This window comes from Perca flavescens, chromosome 12 (genome assembly GCF_004354835.1).
Source record: "Perca flavescens isolate YP-PL-M2 chromosome 12, PFLA_1.0, whole genome shotgun sequence".
Taxonomy (NCBI): domain Eukaryota; kingdom Metazoa; phylum Chordata; class Actinopteri; order Perciformes; family Percidae; genus Perca; species Perca flavescens.
This window is the reverse complement of record NC_041342.1, coordinates 19,496,126-19,514,300: the sequence shown is the minus strand read 5'-3', so window position 1 is coordinate 19,514,300 and position 18,175 is coordinate 19,496,126. Positions and strand designations below refer to the sequence as shown.

General features: G+C 37.8%; 2 protein-coding genes across 4 annotated transcripts in view; one reads left to right on the top strand and one right to left on the bottom strand.

The window, feature by feature from the left end:
* Positions 1–305: 305 nt before the first annotated feature.
* Positions 306–4,065, bottom strand: LOC114565751 (calreticulin). Of its 2 annotated transcripts, none has more exons than XM_028593979.1 (9): positions 3,879–4,065; positions 3,217–3,318; positions 2,792–2,995; positions 2,601–2,695; positions 2,286–2,495; positions 1,998–2,111; positions 1,730–1,873; positions 1,546–1,638; positions 306–1,421 (listed from the first exon to the last, which is right to left on the bottom strand). In XM_028593979.1, exons 1-9 carry the CDS (start codon positions 4,048–4,050, stop codon positions 1,200–1,202), a joined length of 1,356 nt encoding a protein of 451 aa, XP_028449780.1. In that variant the 5' UTR covers positions 4,051–4,065; the 3' UTR covers positions 306–1,199. The 2 variants fall into 2 exon arrangements, with proteins under 2 accessions (XP_028449780.1, XP_028449781.1); XM_028593980.1 differs by having other exon boundaries at positions 3,732–3,937.
* Positions 4,066–4,522: 457 nt separating this feature from the next.
* The window catches only part of LOC114564768 (dynein heavy chain 8, axonemal), a 44,393-nt gene continuing 30,740 nt past the window's right edge, over positions 4,523–18,175 (top strand). The window contains exons 1-25 of one of the 2 annotated variants that reach the window (XM_028592303.1): positions 4,523–4,810; positions 5,364–5,469; positions 5,574–5,708; positions 6,357–6,441; positions 6,567–6,718; positions 7,262–7,448; positions 7,680–7,843; positions 8,174–8,350; positions 9,628–9,741; positions 13,669–13,776; positions 13,871–13,972; positions 14,089–14,235; positions 14,324–14,521; positions 14,646–14,722; positions 14,830–14,929; positions 15,018–15,137; positions 15,234–15,369; positions 15,483–15,670; positions 15,753–15,833; positions 16,183–16,299; positions 16,489–16,608; positions 17,242–17,380; positions 17,508–17,614; positions 17,763–17,869; positions 17,947–18,052. In XM_028592303.1, the coding sequence (XP_028448104.1) occupies positions 5,425–5,469; positions 5,574–5,708; positions 6,357–6,441; positions 6,567–6,718; positions 7,262–7,448; positions 7,680–7,843; positions 8,174–8,350; positions 9,628–9,741; positions 13,669–13,776; positions 13,871–13,972; positions 14,089–14,235; positions 14,324–14,521; positions 14,646–14,722; positions 14,830–14,929; positions 15,018–15,137; positions 15,234–15,369; positions 15,483–15,670; positions 15,753–15,833; positions 16,183–16,299; positions 16,489–16,608; positions 17,242–17,380; positions 17,508–17,614; positions 17,763–17,869; positions 17,947–18,052 (3,012 nt within the window). In that variant the 5' untranslated portion in view covers positions 4,523–4,810; positions 5,364–5,424. Of the gene's footprint in view, positions 4,811–5,363; positions 5,470–5,573; positions 5,709–6,356; positions 6,442–6,566; positions 6,719–7,261; positions 7,449–7,679; positions 7,844–8,173; positions 8,351–9,627; positions 9,742–13,668; positions 13,777–13,870; positions 13,973–14,088; positions 14,236–14,323; positions 14,522–14,645; positions 14,723–14,829; positions 14,930–15,017; positions 15,138–15,233; positions 15,370–15,482; positions 15,671–15,752; positions 15,834–16,182; positions 16,300–16,488; positions 16,609–17,241; positions 17,381–17,507; positions 17,615–17,762; positions 17,870–17,946; positions 18,053–18,175 lie in introns of those variants that run through there. The other variant, XM_028592304.1, reaches the window with a different exon arrangement.

The window sequence follows — 18,175 nt, the reverse complement described above, 5'->3', positions numbered from 1 at the left end:
CCATACATGGACGTGCACAGACATTTGGAGGGGGGGGGGCACTTCTCATCATTTTACAAAAAAAAAATATATTAACACAACTCTGACTTCCTTTATTTTAATCGGAACGCAAAAAAGTCTACATATATTGTGCATCAATTCTTTGCCAGTCAGACTAATTTAGATTTAAAAACTGTAATATAAGTTTGTTTTCCATTCTGTGCAACACTGTAAAACATGGAGAATGTGGGCATATTCATATAATAAAATAGTTTTAACTATATAGTTGTAAAATGTGCAAATGTAGTACAAATATGACCAGGCCATAAGTTTATATCTTTTTAATAAAAATTTTGGTATCAATAACATTCTGTCCAATAAAAATATGTGTGACCCTACATGATGTCATGAGTCACACCAGGGGCTCACCATCTGTTTTTCCAGACTTTCTGGATATAATGCAGGTTCCATCACATTACCATGAAGACATTCATGCCACTTCACTGTAGATAAACAACTTCATTGTGCCCTCAGATGAAGATTAATTTGTTTGTTTTATTAATGTATGTCTACACTTCATTCAATTATGAATTTTAGAGTGTGGAAAGGAAAATAAAGTCAGTGCCACAGACCAAAATTCATTACATTACAATCTTGACTTTTGTCTGTATTTTGTGATTATTTTATACAGTAAGTCTTTAGGTTTATGCATTATATGTTCAGTTATGTGCATTTTTTGTTTCACATGTTGCAAGAGGAATTTTCATCCTCGGAAGTAAAAAAATGTGAAGGGCTAATTCTTATTCTCTGCAAATCTCAACGTGTCATTTTTATCACAGCTTCTGGTTAACGGTGCAACCTGTGCCAGGGAATCTGCAGATAAAGTAGATGTGTAGATCAAGAAAATCATGAAAACAGTGGATGTCAGTGCCTCCCTTATTACAAAATGAGGAATAGACTTGTTGGAAAACCTTAGAATCAACCCAGCAGTTCAGGGGCTACAGAGTAATATCATGACTAAAACCAAAGAGAAACTAAGTCCATTAACAAACACTTGTTAATGGACCACCCCCCCTTCCCCCCTTCATTACATCTGCACCCCCCCAATTTGGGTTGTGTCCAAATCTCAGGGAAAGGATGCACAGCAGCCACAATACCCCTGGGAAATACAGGACAGAGTTTCTAAAGGAGGGACAGACAAAATCTCTTGCCACAACTCCTCAAAGCTCATCTTTAGGCTTTGCTTCCTCATCATCCATTTCTGAAAGTGCCTCCTCCATGTCATCCATTGTTTCTTCCTCATCAATGTCTTCGCCATCATCACCACCATCATCATCATCATCACTCTCATCATCAACTTCGGTGTCTTGTTCTTTGTTCTTTTCCTCATCTTCTTTCCGTTTCAGGTCATCTTGCTCCTGTTTCATTTTACTCTCTGGTTCCTGTGGGAAAAGTTTATATTTAGACAAACCATGTTACCCAATCTATTCAGTAACTCACTAAATAGCTTCATGTGTTACACAAATGACAACCTATGGTTTAAAAAGAATACCAGCCCCAGCATACCTTTGTCACACCCCATGTCTCCATTGTAATGTCTTCTGCTTCCTTTACATCATCTGTGATCAGGAAGTTGTCAAAGATGGTACCAGATTTCACCTAAAATAAACAGTAACATATGGCACACTGTAGTTTAAGCATCACTATTGCAACAACATTACTATTCAAATATGATCGCTTTCTCTCTCACCTGCCAAAGATCAAGTCCTAAAACAGAAACTTTGTCAAACTTGTAGATGTTTGAATCAGGACTGTATTCAGGATTGTCAATCTCAGGATGCACCCAGGGTCCTTTGTAGTTAGGATTGTCGATCTGTTTGGGCTTCCATTCTCCCTGCAATACAGAAGATATTCATTGGGCTGCAACGGCTTTAGCAGAGTGAATGTTAACCATTTCTCAGGCAGAGGAGATCACACAAAGCATAAGCTGTGGACATGACAATCCAACTTCAGTCTACCTTGTACTCTGGGTTTGGGATCATGGGTGGCTCCCACTCTCCATCCATATCCTCATCCCAGTCTTCAGGCTTTTTAGCGTCAGGGTCTGGAATGTTTTCAGGTTTGTCCCAGCCCTAAATAAGAACAAAAAAGATGAAAGTTGAACTAACAGAATTGTGAACTAGCTAAATTAACATTTAGCTCTTTAAAAGTGCAGGACTGCTGTGGAATTCTAGGAGAGAAATTGAAAAACACTACTCCAGTCTGCCTTTTTACCATGGATGTAACAGCACTTTCAGCTTATTCACCTCAGGCTTGGTGTCATCAGCATCGTCAATCTTGGCACGATCATCCCAGTCCTCTGGCTTCTTGGCTTCGGGGTCCTTAATTTTCTTAGGAGGCAGGAAGTCCCAGTCATCCTCCACACTGCCAGATTCTACCTTCTCGTTATCAATCTTCACCTCATAGGTCTGATCTGGATTCAGGATTAGCGTGTACATGTGGGTCAGCTCATCATCCTAGATGAAACAGAAGTGTTTGAATTAAGCCACTGGTGCAGAGGCAACGCATGTTTGTTTGTATATTACAAGAACTTTAAAAAAAAATGTAAATGCCAGAATTACCTTGCACTTAATCTCTTTCTTGATGAGGTGATTCTTGCCCTTGTAATTGAAGATGACGTGGACTTTCTTGGTGCTGTAGCCACAGATATCAGGGCCTGGGTGACATAAATGTAATTAATAGATGTTCCAAATCCTGTTATTGTAACCATTCAATTTATAACTGGTCATTACCATGAAACATTATCACTTACCAAACATGATGTAGTATGAGGAATCTCCATGCATGTCAGCCTGATCCAAGTCAGCAGGGAAGACCTTCACATAGCCACCACCGCAGTCAATCTTTTGCTCATGCTTAACTGTAAACTGAATGACCAAAGGCTTGTCCTCATTGCTGAAAGGCTCAAAACGGGCAGAGATAGCATAGAAACGAGCATCCTGGCTTGTTTGCAGACCTGAAAAATAAAGTGTAAAAAAAAAGACATTTTTAGCAAGATAAAAACAAAAAAGGTTTTCTTTAGCTAAAAGTGTGGGGAACTGTACTGCAAAATAGGGACACCAAGGTAATTAAACACAGACTGAATATAAGAATTGATCAACACCAATGAAGAGTTACTCTTAATCAAGCCCGTGATTCTTGTTTTATAAAAAGTGGATTAGAACACAAAAAGTTTACCTTTGTCTTTCTCAGCATCTCCATAGAAGTTACCAGCAGTTAGTTTCCACTCTCCATAATCAGATTTGTGTTTGGAGTTCACCCAGCGACTTCTCCATTCATCTGAACAGAAAAAAAGACCAGTTAGTTTGCTGAGTTTTAAATACTCGGGGCACCGTTTTCAAATATATCAAGCCAACGTTACTACTGTCAACGTCTATTGGCGTTACTCTTTGAAATTGTCAAAACGGCGAAATTCGTTTGATTAGCTAGCTAACGTTACCGTTACAACTGCAACTTAGGCCACAGCTAACTAAAGCGTCTGTAGCGTTGGGGCCTTGCTAAAGTTAGCCAGCTGCCAACCAGTTAAAGTTAGGAAACACAGAATCACCGACTGAAAAGTAATCGTGAAGAGAACAGGCTTTCAAAAGAATCTAACAATGATAATTGTGACATGATGTTGGCTAACAGTCAAGCTAACATGCAAAACTTCCTCCAGTTAACGTTAGTGTTATACATTTCTATGCCAAACTTACCACCGTCTAGAAACTCCTCCCGAAAGTAAACCTTTGCATGCACGCAGTACACTGCTAATATTAACGAAACTACACCCAGGACTTGCATTTTTCCCATCACAACTCAACTTTCCACTTCTGACAACGTCCTTGCTGAGTATTGAATACCTTGTGGATAAGGAAGAGAAGAGTGTATTTTAGAGTCGCTCCAGCGAACAGATGTCTGCCTGCTATTGGACAACAAGATTGTGTGTCTGGACCAATAAGAGTAAACCACGAAACATATGTCCCCTCCACAGTCTGATCCGGGGTCAGTGGTTCTTTTAGATTTTGTCATCATCTCGACAGTCTTGTTGAGCAGGTAGTGGTCCTAAAACTGTTTTTAATTATGTAAAGTTACCCCCTTCGAAATATTTTTAGCCAAGTACCCCAGACCAGACCAAAACGTTTTCGGTAGAAATAAAAAAAAATCCTAGCTATTTAAAGAGGCGTCTGATTTCCTAAATAACAATATTGTACTGTAACTGAAAAACACCTAAATGCTAATTTATGTGCAGATTAAACAACAATATATGACACATTATTTAGTGAGCCTTTAGCCTTTAAAGCCTTATAGATGCTGGCAGTTTGTTACTGGCCGGACTACATTTCAAATGTTTGAATGTTTGTTGTCATTAAATGCATTCATTATTATAGTGTATACATATTTTAGGAATTATGCATGACTGATTTTTAAAATAAACATTGTTGAAAGAACTCTACCCCCTGCAGCACTCCAAAGTACACCCATTTTGAGAAACACATAGAAATGCCATAAGCAAACTGAAAATTAGCAAGGAACGTTGAGATTGAAACCAATTTTTCGCATGTAATCTGTCGCGCAAACGGCCAGAGCGCGTGGCATCAGTGTTTTCAACGGCAACAGTTGATAACGGCTGGATTGTCAGCGGTCAAGAAATACCAACCAGTCTTTTCTACTAGCTAGCTAACTTAACGTTACTTGGAAAACAAACCGCACTAACAGTAGGCCGACGGGCATCTTTAATTGTATCGGTGGTTTTGGTGAGGGCATAAAAATGATATTGCAATGTTGACAAGAGGTAAGATATAAACTAACAGCAAACTGACTGAGATTGTTTGCTAACGGTTAATGCTAGCTAGCTAGTTATCACAATGTCAACGCTAGCATCGGGTTAATTAGCTAATTGATGTTAGTTAACGCTAAACTTACGTTAATAACCGAAACTAATTAAGCAACTTTTACAACAAAGTAACTTAACGTTAGCTTTTACGTGTATTTAACTTTAGCTACGTTAGCTCAGGTGAACGTTAGCTAGCTAGCTACGTTTTTAACACAAATATGCCTTCGCAACGGCTGTACGTTAACCACCCGTTAAATGTAACTTCAATCCCGTTAACTGTCATCACAAATGTCAGCTGAAAAACTGCCATATTTTAGTGAAAAAAATACACTAATTTATCATCTTATTGATATTTCCAACTCTTTTGGTGCTTCATCAAAGTGTCACTGTGTGCATTTGCTTGCTTGGTCTACTAAACTTAATAACGTTTTATTCATGAGGCTCCAGCACTAGCTAGCTAGTGACTGGCTAATTATGTTTTTTAAATTTTTTGTTTTATTTAATCAAACAGAGAATAAGCAGAAGAACTAAGTTTTTCAACAGCGAAGGTGGTGATATTGCCAGAGCTCTTTATGATGGATGCACATGATTCAAATGCAAACAAGCATGAATCTCAGGTAACGTTAAATTAATTTGACACCCTTACATGCTTGCTTACAGAATACAAGTAAACAAATCCATTTAAGTTATGGTAAAGCTGTTTTACGTGTATGTTCCTCAGGCCAAATACAAGCAGGCAAGAGGAGAGCGAAAGATGCTCCTCACCACTGCACACAACTACATGATTGACATCCTGGCTGACAGGCTGTCCTTGGAGCCAACAGCAGTAGAGGAATTTATTTTAGATTCTTCATCTGTGAGTTTTTCCTCATGAGTTTTGACAATCAGTGTGCAAAAAAAATGGGGTCCCAATGGTTTTGGACAATGGACAGTCTTCCATTCGGCCACAATCAGGTCTCTGAACAAAATAAATGAGAAAGCCGAGACCCCAAATTGATATAAATGGAAAAAATGTGTCAGTTGTACCTTCTCATTTTACCTTCCAGATGGAAACTTTGAGCCTTTTTTTTATTATTATTATCAGCACGAACAAGTTCACGTTTTGATTTCACTCTGTTTGAACATAATATGCATGGTGGCATGGTTGGATGGCTTATGATTCCAATATTGAATTTGAATGAGCTTTCACACCACCCCAAACACACCTGATTATCCGACGAAGCGCTTTAGGGTTTGGTTCAAATGGACCAAACTGCTCAGTTGTGATGTAAAAGCAACCTTACACAGGGTGTGGATAAAAATGTGCACTCTGTTTTTCTGGTGTCAATTCATGACATACTGTAGCACAGTACTGTTGTGGCACTCTTCGCTCTTGCATTTAAGGAGAAGTTTTCATTTTCATAAATTTTTCTATCAGAGATGACAGGAACATTGTATTTGTGGTTGAATGTCTTTCATGCCTATGCTACTTTATTATTTCTTTATTTGTTTTCTTGCTCAATAGCTGGCTGCTTTTGATAATTTCTTCGCCAAAGGAGGTTGTAAAACCATTTCCTTTGTGTATCAAGAGTGTGAAGTCCCAAGAATAGGTAGGAATGGATTGTATTTGTCCCCATAATGGTAAATATTCAAACTCTAGTATATACTATCTATCTGTTGTACAGGTCCATTACAGTTTTTTATCTCATCAAAAACCATATGGATTTAATTTCAGAATGTGGACGTTCATATCCTGGGACTACCAAAGGGGGAAAAATATTGAGGCTGTTTTTAGCCAATCTGTCTCAGACATGTCTTACAGGCATTTGCTGCTCTTTCACACGGACTAGAGTGGACATTCCTGTGAATTTTGAAAACATACATGAGGTAAGACGTGTCTTTATCGGTTAAGCGGTGTGTTTGTGTAATTGCTTTGTTTTGTGTGATAAGCACATGTTTTCGTTGAGTGATTGTATTTAAATAGTCAAAATCACTGTTGAATGTGCATATCAGTCAGAATTATTATTAATGTGCTAAAGGAGGTTGTTGCTTGCCTTTAAAATATACTGATTTCACATGTACCTTAATGTAATTCAATTATCATGAATTGTGTGCTAAAATAGCAATATGTAACAGTTAACAACATGGGCGTAAATCTCATCTAACAGTTGGGGGGGGGTCAATAAACTTTTGAAGGGGACACAAATAATACAGCCACAATTTTACTTGTAGAGCATATGTGTACAAAGTGGAAAGCCTTTATACTATCATTAGTGTAGCATGGAGACTGTACTATTATCCTTCTTTTCAGTGTTTCTCTTGATTCAATGAAAAAGCTGACTAAATTGACCAAAATATTCTTCTTTAAAACCATTTATTTATTTTTAAATTTTGTGAAGTAATGCATGATATTGTCTTGATGCTTTGTAGGAGATCTTCTTTTCAATGGTCGATGCCAGAGAGGGCCTCCTGAAAGGAACAAGGAATGCCTACAACTTCCTGTTACCAGCTCTTGATGCTGCACAAAACTGGGGTGTCTTAGATAAATCTAGACATGGAGGAAAATTTAAGAAGAACTTCAAGTACACAATGAAACGTTTCCTTAGCTCTTTAGATGGTTAGTCATTATTTTTATTAATTAAGTTTCCAGTTGCATAATATTTTAATCTGTCAAGTTTTGATGTTTAGAAGACATAACCGTAACATGTCTTCAACATTATTTGGCAAGTCATACTTAATTGCTTTAAAATTTGTTCCATTATCTGTTAACAATGATATTGTTGTAACCAAATGATGATCATTAAGTACATTTTATAATCTTGTACTCTGTTTCTTGTTTGTACCCCAGACATACAGATGAGCAATGAGAGTATAGTTCATCTGAATGCAGTCACAGATATTGACTTTTCTAAATTGGCCTCCCTTGAAGATATGAAAGTTGCAGCTGCCAACTTTGACATGGTGCATCGGCTGGAAGAAATTCTGATGCAATGGTATAAGCAAATCGAGCAGGTTGGTAACTTTTATATTTGTTATTATTAACTAAAAGGCAGTCACATTTCAAACAGTAACAGGATCTCTCCCAGTGTCAAAGTTTGGAGAACTAAGACTCAAACAATACAATGTCATTAAGAACATATTTATGGTCTATGCAGTTGGTCCGAAATATAAATGGAAACTGCAGATAGCGTTAGACACTAAACATTTTCCATAGTTAATGAATCCATATTCTAAAATGTTAAAGCTGATTACTTCCTAAATTAATCTTATTGTAGATTAATTTATTAAATTGCTGCTCTATAAAAGGAAATTGTAACCTTTCTCTGCATCCATAATCATCAGGTCCTGATAGAAAGTGATCAGTTAAGGAAAGGGGTTGATTCTGCAGGGCCATTAAGTGAATTAGAACACTGGAAAAAAATGTCTTTACGGTTCAACTCCATCATCAATCACATCAAAGGCCCAGAGTGTAAGGCAGTGGTAATGGTGCTCCATATCAGCCATTCCAAGATTATGAAGGTAAGGAAGCTTGAGTGTTAAACTTCAACAAAGTAATAGCTAAAGAAGTTATTTTACAGCATTTAACAGGTTTTGATGGATCTGATTGCAGTTTGATGTGTGTAAAGATGCAATGTGACTAACTGATTCCCTATAAAATAAAAAATAAATGTCTGTGCAAATTATATGATAGAAAATGTTATTGTTGCATGAGCTATAGTAATGAATGGAAGAAGCATGCAAATTGATCATTGATAACTCTTAAGACATTTTACCATTTGCTACCTTAGTTTTTTTCTGCAATCTGAACGTCACTCTGCTACAGTAATTTGTGAAGGGCATTTAATGGACAAGAGGATTTCCTAAAAATTTTTATATATTAGTTAAAGTGATGGTTTGGAGTAATTTCACCCTAGGGTCCTTTGCACCATGAGCTCGAGCCAAACACCCCCCCAGAAGCTTTTTTCACCTGGGTCTAACATTGGGCGAGTTAGCGTAGAGTAGCGTTAGCCGCTGAATAGCTTAGCGCAGGGGCTAATGGACCCACGTTTGTATCTTTTAAATGACCCCACTAATAATGCCCGAAATGATACCAAAGGTTTACACTAGTATATATAGGTTATGCACTCATAAAACGATGGATTGGAAAGTTTGTAAGTACACCAGAAGTTTATGTAAATAACACTTGCCTGCTGGCTTCTGCTCTCTGCTGTTGTTGCTGCTGCTGTGAGATGAGTGCTTAGGGACGTCTACAAATTACAACACCGAAAAGAGATGCAACAAGAGATGGAGACATTACCTTATTTAATCATTAAATTAATAAATATTTTTGTTGTATCTCTTTTCGGTGTAGTAATTTGTAGACAGCCCTAAGCACTCGTCTAACTGCAGGTAGCAGCAGCAGCAGCAGCAACAGAGAGCAGAAGAGAGCAGCCAAGTGTTCATAAACTTCTGGTGTACTTACAAACTTTCCAATCCATCGTTTTATGAGTACATAACCTATTTGTACTAGTGTATAGGTTTGGTATCATTTTGGGCATTATTAGTGGAGTCATTTACGAGATACAAACTTGGGTCCATTAGCCCCTGCGCTAAGTTATTCAGCTGCTAACGCTACTCTACGCTAACTTGCCCAATGTTAGACCCAGGTGAAAAAAGCTTCTGGGGGGGTGTTTGGCTCGAGGTCATGGTGCAAAGGACCCTAGGGTAAATTACTCCGAACCATCACTTTAATAAAATCTGAAAACTTGTTGTTCTTAAACTTGTCTTTTCAAAATTTAACCTTTTCATGCATGTAGATGTGGAGGGTGCTGGATGCCACAATAACAGATCGCGCCAATGAAGCAAAAGACAATGTAAAATTCCTTTACACACTGGAGAAAGTCTGTCAACCTCTTTACAACAGCGACCCGGTATGTATAGGCAATAATTGGATGTGATAATTAGCTAGTCATGTCTACGTAATTCTATACATACAGTAATATGTAGAAACACAATTCAGCAACAGTGTATGAAATAGCAGATTAAAAGAAGTATTTAAAAAAATAATGCCCAAAGTGTTATTAAGGACCCGGGTTGTAAATGCATTTCCGTTGTGTCATTTTGTAGTGCTTTTTATATTCTACAGTAAGGATTAATTACACCCTCAACTGAAATATTTACATGAAGCAAGATAAAACGGATTGAACATGTGTTTTCACCAATCAACAACTACCATCTGCGTTGCGCATGACATCAATCCAAATGAGTTTTTGATAACTGACAATATACTGTTGATGTAGAATTCCCTGTATAGTGTGTAATTGAACTATTTCAGATGCAGTCCATGTGTGTAGCAGGTGTAGGTTAAACCTTAGATACAGTGACCTCTAGTGGATATCAGGTTAAAATTAAAGACACAGTATAGTTATACCTCTTTCACACCAATGACATGGTCGGACCGTGTTATCCGACCTGTGTTGAACCCTTCTTTTGTCAATTCAAACCGAGCCAGTCAACACGGGTTGATCCCTGGTCAACCCGGGAGCAATGCATGCCTATTACCTCAGGCGGGGGGTTTACATGTCCTATTCAGTGGCATAATCCAGTCCAGCTGTAATAGTGTTTTGTAGCATACTTAAATTCCTCATTGTACAGTATATATTAAAGGGGTGATAGAATGCAAAACCGATTTTACCTTGTCATAGTTGAATAACGACAGTTTGGAGGTTAACTAGGACATACATAGAACCTCAACATCCAATTGACACCTCTTTGGATCTCACAATTTGAAACTGCCTCTGAAAATGGGCGAATCTCAACAAAGCTGGAAGTTGACGTCAACATCCCAAATCCTTCTCATTTGGCTCAACCTTCTATCTTTGTAACGCCCCAAAATTGACATACTAGGCCATTAACTGATCTGAGGTCAGTTAGTCTTCTAAATCTAGGTTGTGCAGATCTCTGCTATTCCATTACAAAATTCACTTCTGAGACTTTTTTATGCGAGAAATCAACTATGTAAAGCTCAAATATTGGCAGTTTTACGAAAATTGATGGCTATTTGCAAATTTGATAAGACGTGTCGGACTTTACCAGCTCCACAATCTGCCGAGACAGGTGGCGGCTACTGGCCGCGTTTGCTGCCTTCCCGGTCGGCTTCTCCCCCTTCACAGACCCGCTGAGCTGGAGCTGTGTCAGGATCTCACACACGAGCTGCGCAGTGTACTTTAGAAAAGAAGAAAGTTTGGAGGTTTTGCAAGGATATTGAAAAAGAACCACGGTCGTAAATGCAGTGTTCCAGAATGTACAACGGAATAGCCTACTGGCCCAGAGAAAAGGGTTTAGAACGAGTATATCGGACGAAGAGAGTTGTGGATCTAACGCAGCGCTGCAGAGGCACTGGCAGAGGACAGGCTTGCAAGGCAAGGCAGCTTTATTTGTATAGCACATTTCAGCAACAAGGCAATTCAAAGTGCTTTACATGAAACATTAAAAAACAGTTAGAAAACAATTAAAAACAATTTCAAAGCATTAAAAGACAAAAAATAAAATGTAAAGAGCAATTAGAAAACAATTAAAACAATTTCAAATCATTAAAATACAAGAATAAAATGTACAGTGCAGTATAAGAATTTTAAAGAAAGCAGTTAAAAATAGGTTATTTAAAGAAAGGCAACATTAAAAAGATGGGTCTTCAGCCTTGATTTAAAAGAACTGAGAGTTGCAGCTGACCTGCAGTTTTCTGGGAGTTTGTTCCAGATATATGGAGCATAAAAACTGAACGCTGCTTCCCCCTGTTTAGTTCTGACTCTGGGGACAACAAGTAGACCTGTCCCAGACGACCTGAGAGGTCTGGGTGGGTCATAGTGTAGTTCAGATCAGAAATGTATTTTGGCCCTAAACCATTTAGTGATTTATAAACCAGCAAAAGTATTTTGAAATCAATTCTTTGAGGCACTGGAAGCCAGTGTAGAGACTTCAGTACTGGAGTGATGTGATCCACTTTCTTGGTCTTAGTGAGGACTAGTGCAGGGGTTCACTCTCCTCTTCCCGCGCTTACTAGCTACGAGGTGAGTTGGGATTCTCTGGTGGAGTTTTTTTTATGTCGCAAGAGTAACGTTAGAACAACACTAGTTATAATAAAAGTGTGGAAACTTTTTTATTTTGACAGTGAGTCTGTGTTTGTGTGTGTGCAGCGGTGTGTGTGTGTGTGTGTGTGTTTGTGTGAAAAATAACGACCACAGTTAACTTTAATATTAAAAAAAATACTGAGCTGGTTTGGCTTGTAATATTTTGATTAATTCATTTCAAGCAACATTTCAACATTAAAACACAACCCCAGACTTGATGGGTTCAGGGGGTTTAATTATGCAGTGTTGTCACATGTATATTAAGTGGCTTTCTTACCCCAATTTTTAAGCATAGAGTAGAATGCATTTTATTGTACTGCTGGACTGTGGTTGTAACTGTAATTTTGATAGCAGCATTAAAATTAGATAGAAAGTAAAAGACAAAAACATGACATTAGAGATGGCCCGATACCATTTTTTGCTTCCCGATACCAATTCTGATACCTGAATTTGTGTATCAGCCGATTCTGAGTACCGATCCGATACCAGTGTGTCATATATTTTATTATGTTTACTAACTATACTACTATCCCTGCATGGATGTGATATGATTTCTATCTTTGTTGTCAGTCTGGCTCAGGTAAAACTCTTTGTGGAACATAAACAATGAATGCCACAGAACTTTCTTTTATTTTGCAGCTTGACAGTCAGTTATAATGGGAAAAGAACAAAATTTCTTTGGGCTTTATTACGTGGGATCGGATTGGTGCATAAACTCCAGTACTTAATACCGATACCAGCGTTTTAGGCAGTATTGGAGCCGATCTTTCTACATGACATAACAGTTATGATTTTTGCAAAGCATTTGACATGATATGCACGACCCCATCACATGTAACGTGTCATCATTTATGCTTGCGATGGCGTTTCTTCGCTTGCCTGTCTAACCGGAGCTGGAGTAAAGCGGGCCGGATTAGCGAGAGTAGTATCGTTAGTCTTCTTATGCTATCATCCACTACGTTGTCTCTCGCTGTCCGGGTCATCTGCTGCTTAATTTCTTCCTCACCGTAGACTGCAATCGACAGATAACTTGTCCCACCCCGGTACTTAGGGACCCTAGTTGTGTGCCATTCACATTGAAATTGGCCCACGTCAACGCAGGTTAACCCTTTCAAACACAAAGTCAACCCTGGATGAGTTCTCGGTGTGATAGTGGTATAAGCAGACTGATCTCATAAAGTGGCGTATGTATGACACGGCAATTCGTATGCCATTTTTGCGTGTTATCAAGACGCATAATCGCTTTTTAGCGTGTTTATCAACGCCGATGGTCCGCCATTGACCTACATTATGTGTGAATTTTTGCCATAGCAAGTAATATGAAAGGACGTAAGTCCGTGGATGGGTAAAACACAGGGCTTTCACCCAGGAGAGCCAGGATTGCGTCCCACGTGTGCCGTTTTTGTGTTACTAAAGCCTTTCCCAGTGTTCTTTTCCTAAACCCATTAGACGCCACGTGGTGTGTATGTTTACATCCGCTGTATACAGCGTAGACATACACGTGAATAGCTCAAAATGCGTACAGATAAGATAGGAAAGTGGCGTGTATGTTTACGCAAAGTCATGATGCCATGTTGGTATAAGAGTCAATGGATTAATTGGTAATATTAAACATTTTGCATGTAGGAACTTTTAAGTGCGTCATGTATTAAGGCAAGTTTGTTACATTTTTCAAAGTACATGTTCAGTAGTTTAATAATATAGATAAACATGGATGTGTGATTTCAGGTCACCATGATGAAAAGCGTGCAGAACGTCATCAATGCCATTCAAATGATTTACAATGTTTCACTGTGCTACAATACCAGTGAAAAGATATCTTCACTGTTCATCAAAGTAAGTGTATTTAGTGTCAGAAAAATATAAGTTGTATTCAGGAAATCTAAGGACCCAATTTACTTTGTGAAACTTTGCAAATAAAAAATTTCAGGTGACAAATCAGATGGTTACTGCGTGCAGATCATATATTACTGACAATGGCACATGTCTAATATGGGACCAAGATGCTGATACCATTCTCAAGAAAATGCAGGTGATGATTACACCTACCTATATGAATAACGTCTGTGGTGTCATTGGTTAGTCTTTAATATAGCCCATGTTGACATTAGCATGCAAGTGTTTTCATTCATCTTTTATTTTTGGCAGGACTGTATCTGCTTATATCAAGAGTATCAGTCTTGCTTCCAGAAAACAAAGAAACAAACAATGGAAAGGCCTGGAAAGAGGTCCTTTGAGGTTTCAGAGATGCAGATTTTTTGCAAGTTTGAGGCCTTCTGCAAGCAACTTGTAAAGGTGTAATTCACGCTCGCTAACTTTTTATATTTGAATCCCACTGTTACCATAAGCATTGGCAAGTAACAATAAGCATTATCTATTTTAGATCAAACAAATAATTACAGTGTTCAAGATGTTCGGACCTCTTGGAAAATCAAATATTGAGGGCATTGAGATTCTGGCCAGACAATTCCACACTGTATCCATGAATCTGAAAAGGAACCAGTATGATATGTTGGCTCCAAGGACAGTTGAATTCGAAACAGATTTTGCTAAGTTTATGGCTCAAATCAGCCACATTGAGGTATGTATACTTTCCTTCTGTTTAAAATATGTGGTGTAGGTAGCGTCTATCTTCTCCCTCTAAAGTTAAGTATTGTTTCCAATATAGGCTTTCAAATTAAAATTTTGGCTATCATTATCTACAGAACCAGCTCCGGACCTTTATGAGTTCATGCTTCTCAAATATCATCTCATCTCAGCAAGCTCTGTCCTTAATACAGCGGTCAGTATAAGATAGTATAGTAATATAATATAATATAAAGATTGTACTGTACAATTATGTATTTAAACTGGATGATTTGACATAATCTGAAAAATCTTTATCTCTAGTTTTCAGAGGCTGAACATTCCCTGTCTTGACACAGAAATTTCCAACCTTTTAGGCGTAATTCTTCAACATTATGCCTCGGAAGTAGAGTTTGTGAAACAGGTATCCCATTTTCATGCTTGAGTAGATAACAGAAGATGTTTTTTTTATATGAAATTAACAGATCTACTTATGTTAATTTTCTCTGCAGCTATTTGACAAACAAAGAGACAACCCCCCATTAGCAAGAAACATGCCTCCTGTGGCAGGAAGGATTGGTTGGGTCAAGCACCTCTACCAAAAAATAGAGAAACCCATCTCATACATAAAAGTAAGCCTACATTTCTCCCACCAAAACAACCAAAATACTTTATTATTGTATTGATATGTTTTAACATTGATTTAATGTATCTGTTGTCAATAACAGAAAAACTCTGACATCTTGTGCAGCCCTGAGGGACAAGATGTGGTCAAAATGTACAATCAAACTGCAGCTGCGTTTGTCAAGTTTGAATCTGTTAACCACACAGCGTGGATGATTGAAGTTTCGAAACTAGAATATGGTTGGTTTTCTGGCTCTGACACCCTGACAATCTGATGCCTGAAATGACACACAATGCCCCTCGTTATTGATATAAATTTTAAATACTTTCTCCCAAATTCTGCTTCATAACAGTCTTGAATATTACTCTGCTGGTTCGTCACCCAAAGACTGGAAAATTTGTTGTCAACTTTGATCCTAAAGTAACTGAAGTCATTCGGGAGGCTAAGTGTTTGTTAAAGATGGGTCTGGAGGTTCCAAAGCAGGCTTTGCGTCTGGTCAACTTGGAAAGCAAAATAAACACCAATCACCTCCGACTACAGGTACATTTTAAACCTAGTCTTTCACAGATGGATAGTTAGCTTAATGTAAAATGACTTGTATGTCTTTTTTTTTTTTTTTTAGACCATTTTGGCAGATTATGAGTCTACTTGTGAGAACATTCCTGTGGACTTTGCCAGCCTGATGGCTTCAAAAATAAAAAATGTAAGCGGTTTTTAAACATTTATCTAAATCATAAAATATAAAAACGGTGAACTCGTATCATGTTCTCATAAATGTAAACATATAGTTCAACTCATGATACGAGCCACAAGTCAGTGTAAACAAACACAAGTTTCTTCAAGTATTTCTGGCGTAGTTTTTATTCAACAAAAACACTCTGTGGGAAATGTATAAACCTGCAAATATGAAGCAGTGTGACTAAGAGTGGAACTAGCTTAATCAGATTTAATTTTTATGGCTTTTGTGTTTTAAAGAGTTAACTATTGCTTAATTCACCAATGCTTCCAGAGTGCTAATGTTTTCAGCTATTATGTTTTTGGTAAATTACAAGGTGGAATCTGCGCTTCGCCATGGGTCGGTGCTGCTCACCTGGTCATCCTTCCTCCTGGACAAGTTCTTCCAAAATGTGGACACTGCTTTGTTTGAGCTCAAACATCTTGTAAAGAAGGTATATTACTGAATAAAAGCACTGACCAAAATGTTAGCTATCATTCCTTCTCAGATAATGATATGAATACTGCTGTTGTGGATTTGCAATGTAAAAAATGACAGCTTGGTAATATCCAGTAAACACCCCAAAAATACTATTGCTCAGGAGCCATGTTTTTACGTGCCTTTTTTTTTTTTTTTTTTCCAGTTGCAGGATATCTGTAAGATACACATTGATGATGTCCTTAAAGACATCTCAGAAATTGTGCTGATTGAGCTCCCTGAAAATGTTGCATCTTCAGTGCAGCACCTGATTGACCGCAATGAGGTATGGATGCATACTTTTTCTCAACCCTTTTCATCCTCCAAATTAAGACACAAAGTAAAATTGAATTGCTAATGTTTTTCCATCGAATGAGTTCTTAAAGTGTCTATAATCAATCTTTTTTATAATGTATGAAATTACATTGTGAAAACAATGTGGCAATGTGAAATGGCTTTGTAGTGATGAACCTACAGAGATTCATCATCATCTGCTTTACGGAGCTCTATACAGAGTTTCAGGGCATTGGTTAGCTGTTCCGCCAGCAACATTACTGTTTTGGTTCACTCTCACTGCTCTCACTGTATTGTTTTCAGCTACAGCCGGCAGCTGTTTTCAGCTGAAATAACCCCAAAAACTCACTGGACAGGAACATCATGCAGACCAAGTTAGCGACTAGCTTGTAAACATAGTGGAGCATTTAGCAGTTAAAAACCATTGATAGATGATAGAGACCAAAAACCGAGCAAAGAGTAAATATTGGACTTACATTAATCAGGTAGCCAGAAACATGACTACAAATGAATTATAATGTTGCTCTGTAACTACTGGATGGGTAAATAAGCAACTTTTTGTTTCAAAGAAATTATGAATTGTCTTGTTCACTAATCCACTCAATTTATATATATATTTTTTTAGAATCAATGTAAGGAGTGGGCAAACACATTGGGCTACAAATGTAGTCGTGTTAGAGAAGCAGTGAAGGAGCTGGGTAATGTGTTCAGTGCCATTTATGAATCAAAAGGCACCAAGAAGACGGTTGAGGAACCAGTTTCAGGTGCTCTTAAGTCCCAGTTTTAAGTCTTGCACACAAGTGGAAATAATATAAAAAAGAACAGTCATACTCAACCAAAATTGAAAAATGTTAGATGTATGTGCTTTTTTTCACCCTTGGAACATTTTAGGATGGAGGAGTGTCACTTTTTCAGGAGAGAGCCAGAAGACCCTTAATGAGGAGGAGGGAATGAATTTAGAAGGTCCATATAGAGATAAAGCAATCAAATTTGAGAAGGTATGTATGCTTACCAACACAAAAACAAGCTCTAGTTGTACACAAATCAATAGATTAAAAATAATGTGACAATTTCACGAACTGCCGTGAGACTGTGTTGCTATATCAACAAATATGTAAATGTTTCAAATAAAAATCCTAATTTCAGGAGTTTAAGAAGCTTTATGAATACTTCAGTGCAAGGGTATTAGATGCACTGGTCAAAACAACCAAGCTATCTCTGGAGACCCTGAAAAGGAGAATTTCTGGCATTATGTAAGTATGTCTGTGTTATTCACTATGTAAAAAAAAAAAAGGCCAATATCTAAGAGAAACAATATGATCTCTTACAGCTCGACATCAATAAATGGGAATTTTAGTACCTACCAGAAGTCAAAGTCTGAAACTAAGATGGTCTCACTTATAAAATGTGAAGTCCAGCTGGTTATACCCAACGTGGTGAGTTTCTGCTACTCATTGTTGACTGATTCCACTTCACACTTGTTACCTTAGGGGAGATGGACAATTTAGAATTCCTTGCCAGTATTGTTAAACAGAAAATGTTTCTCTGTCTGGTATTTG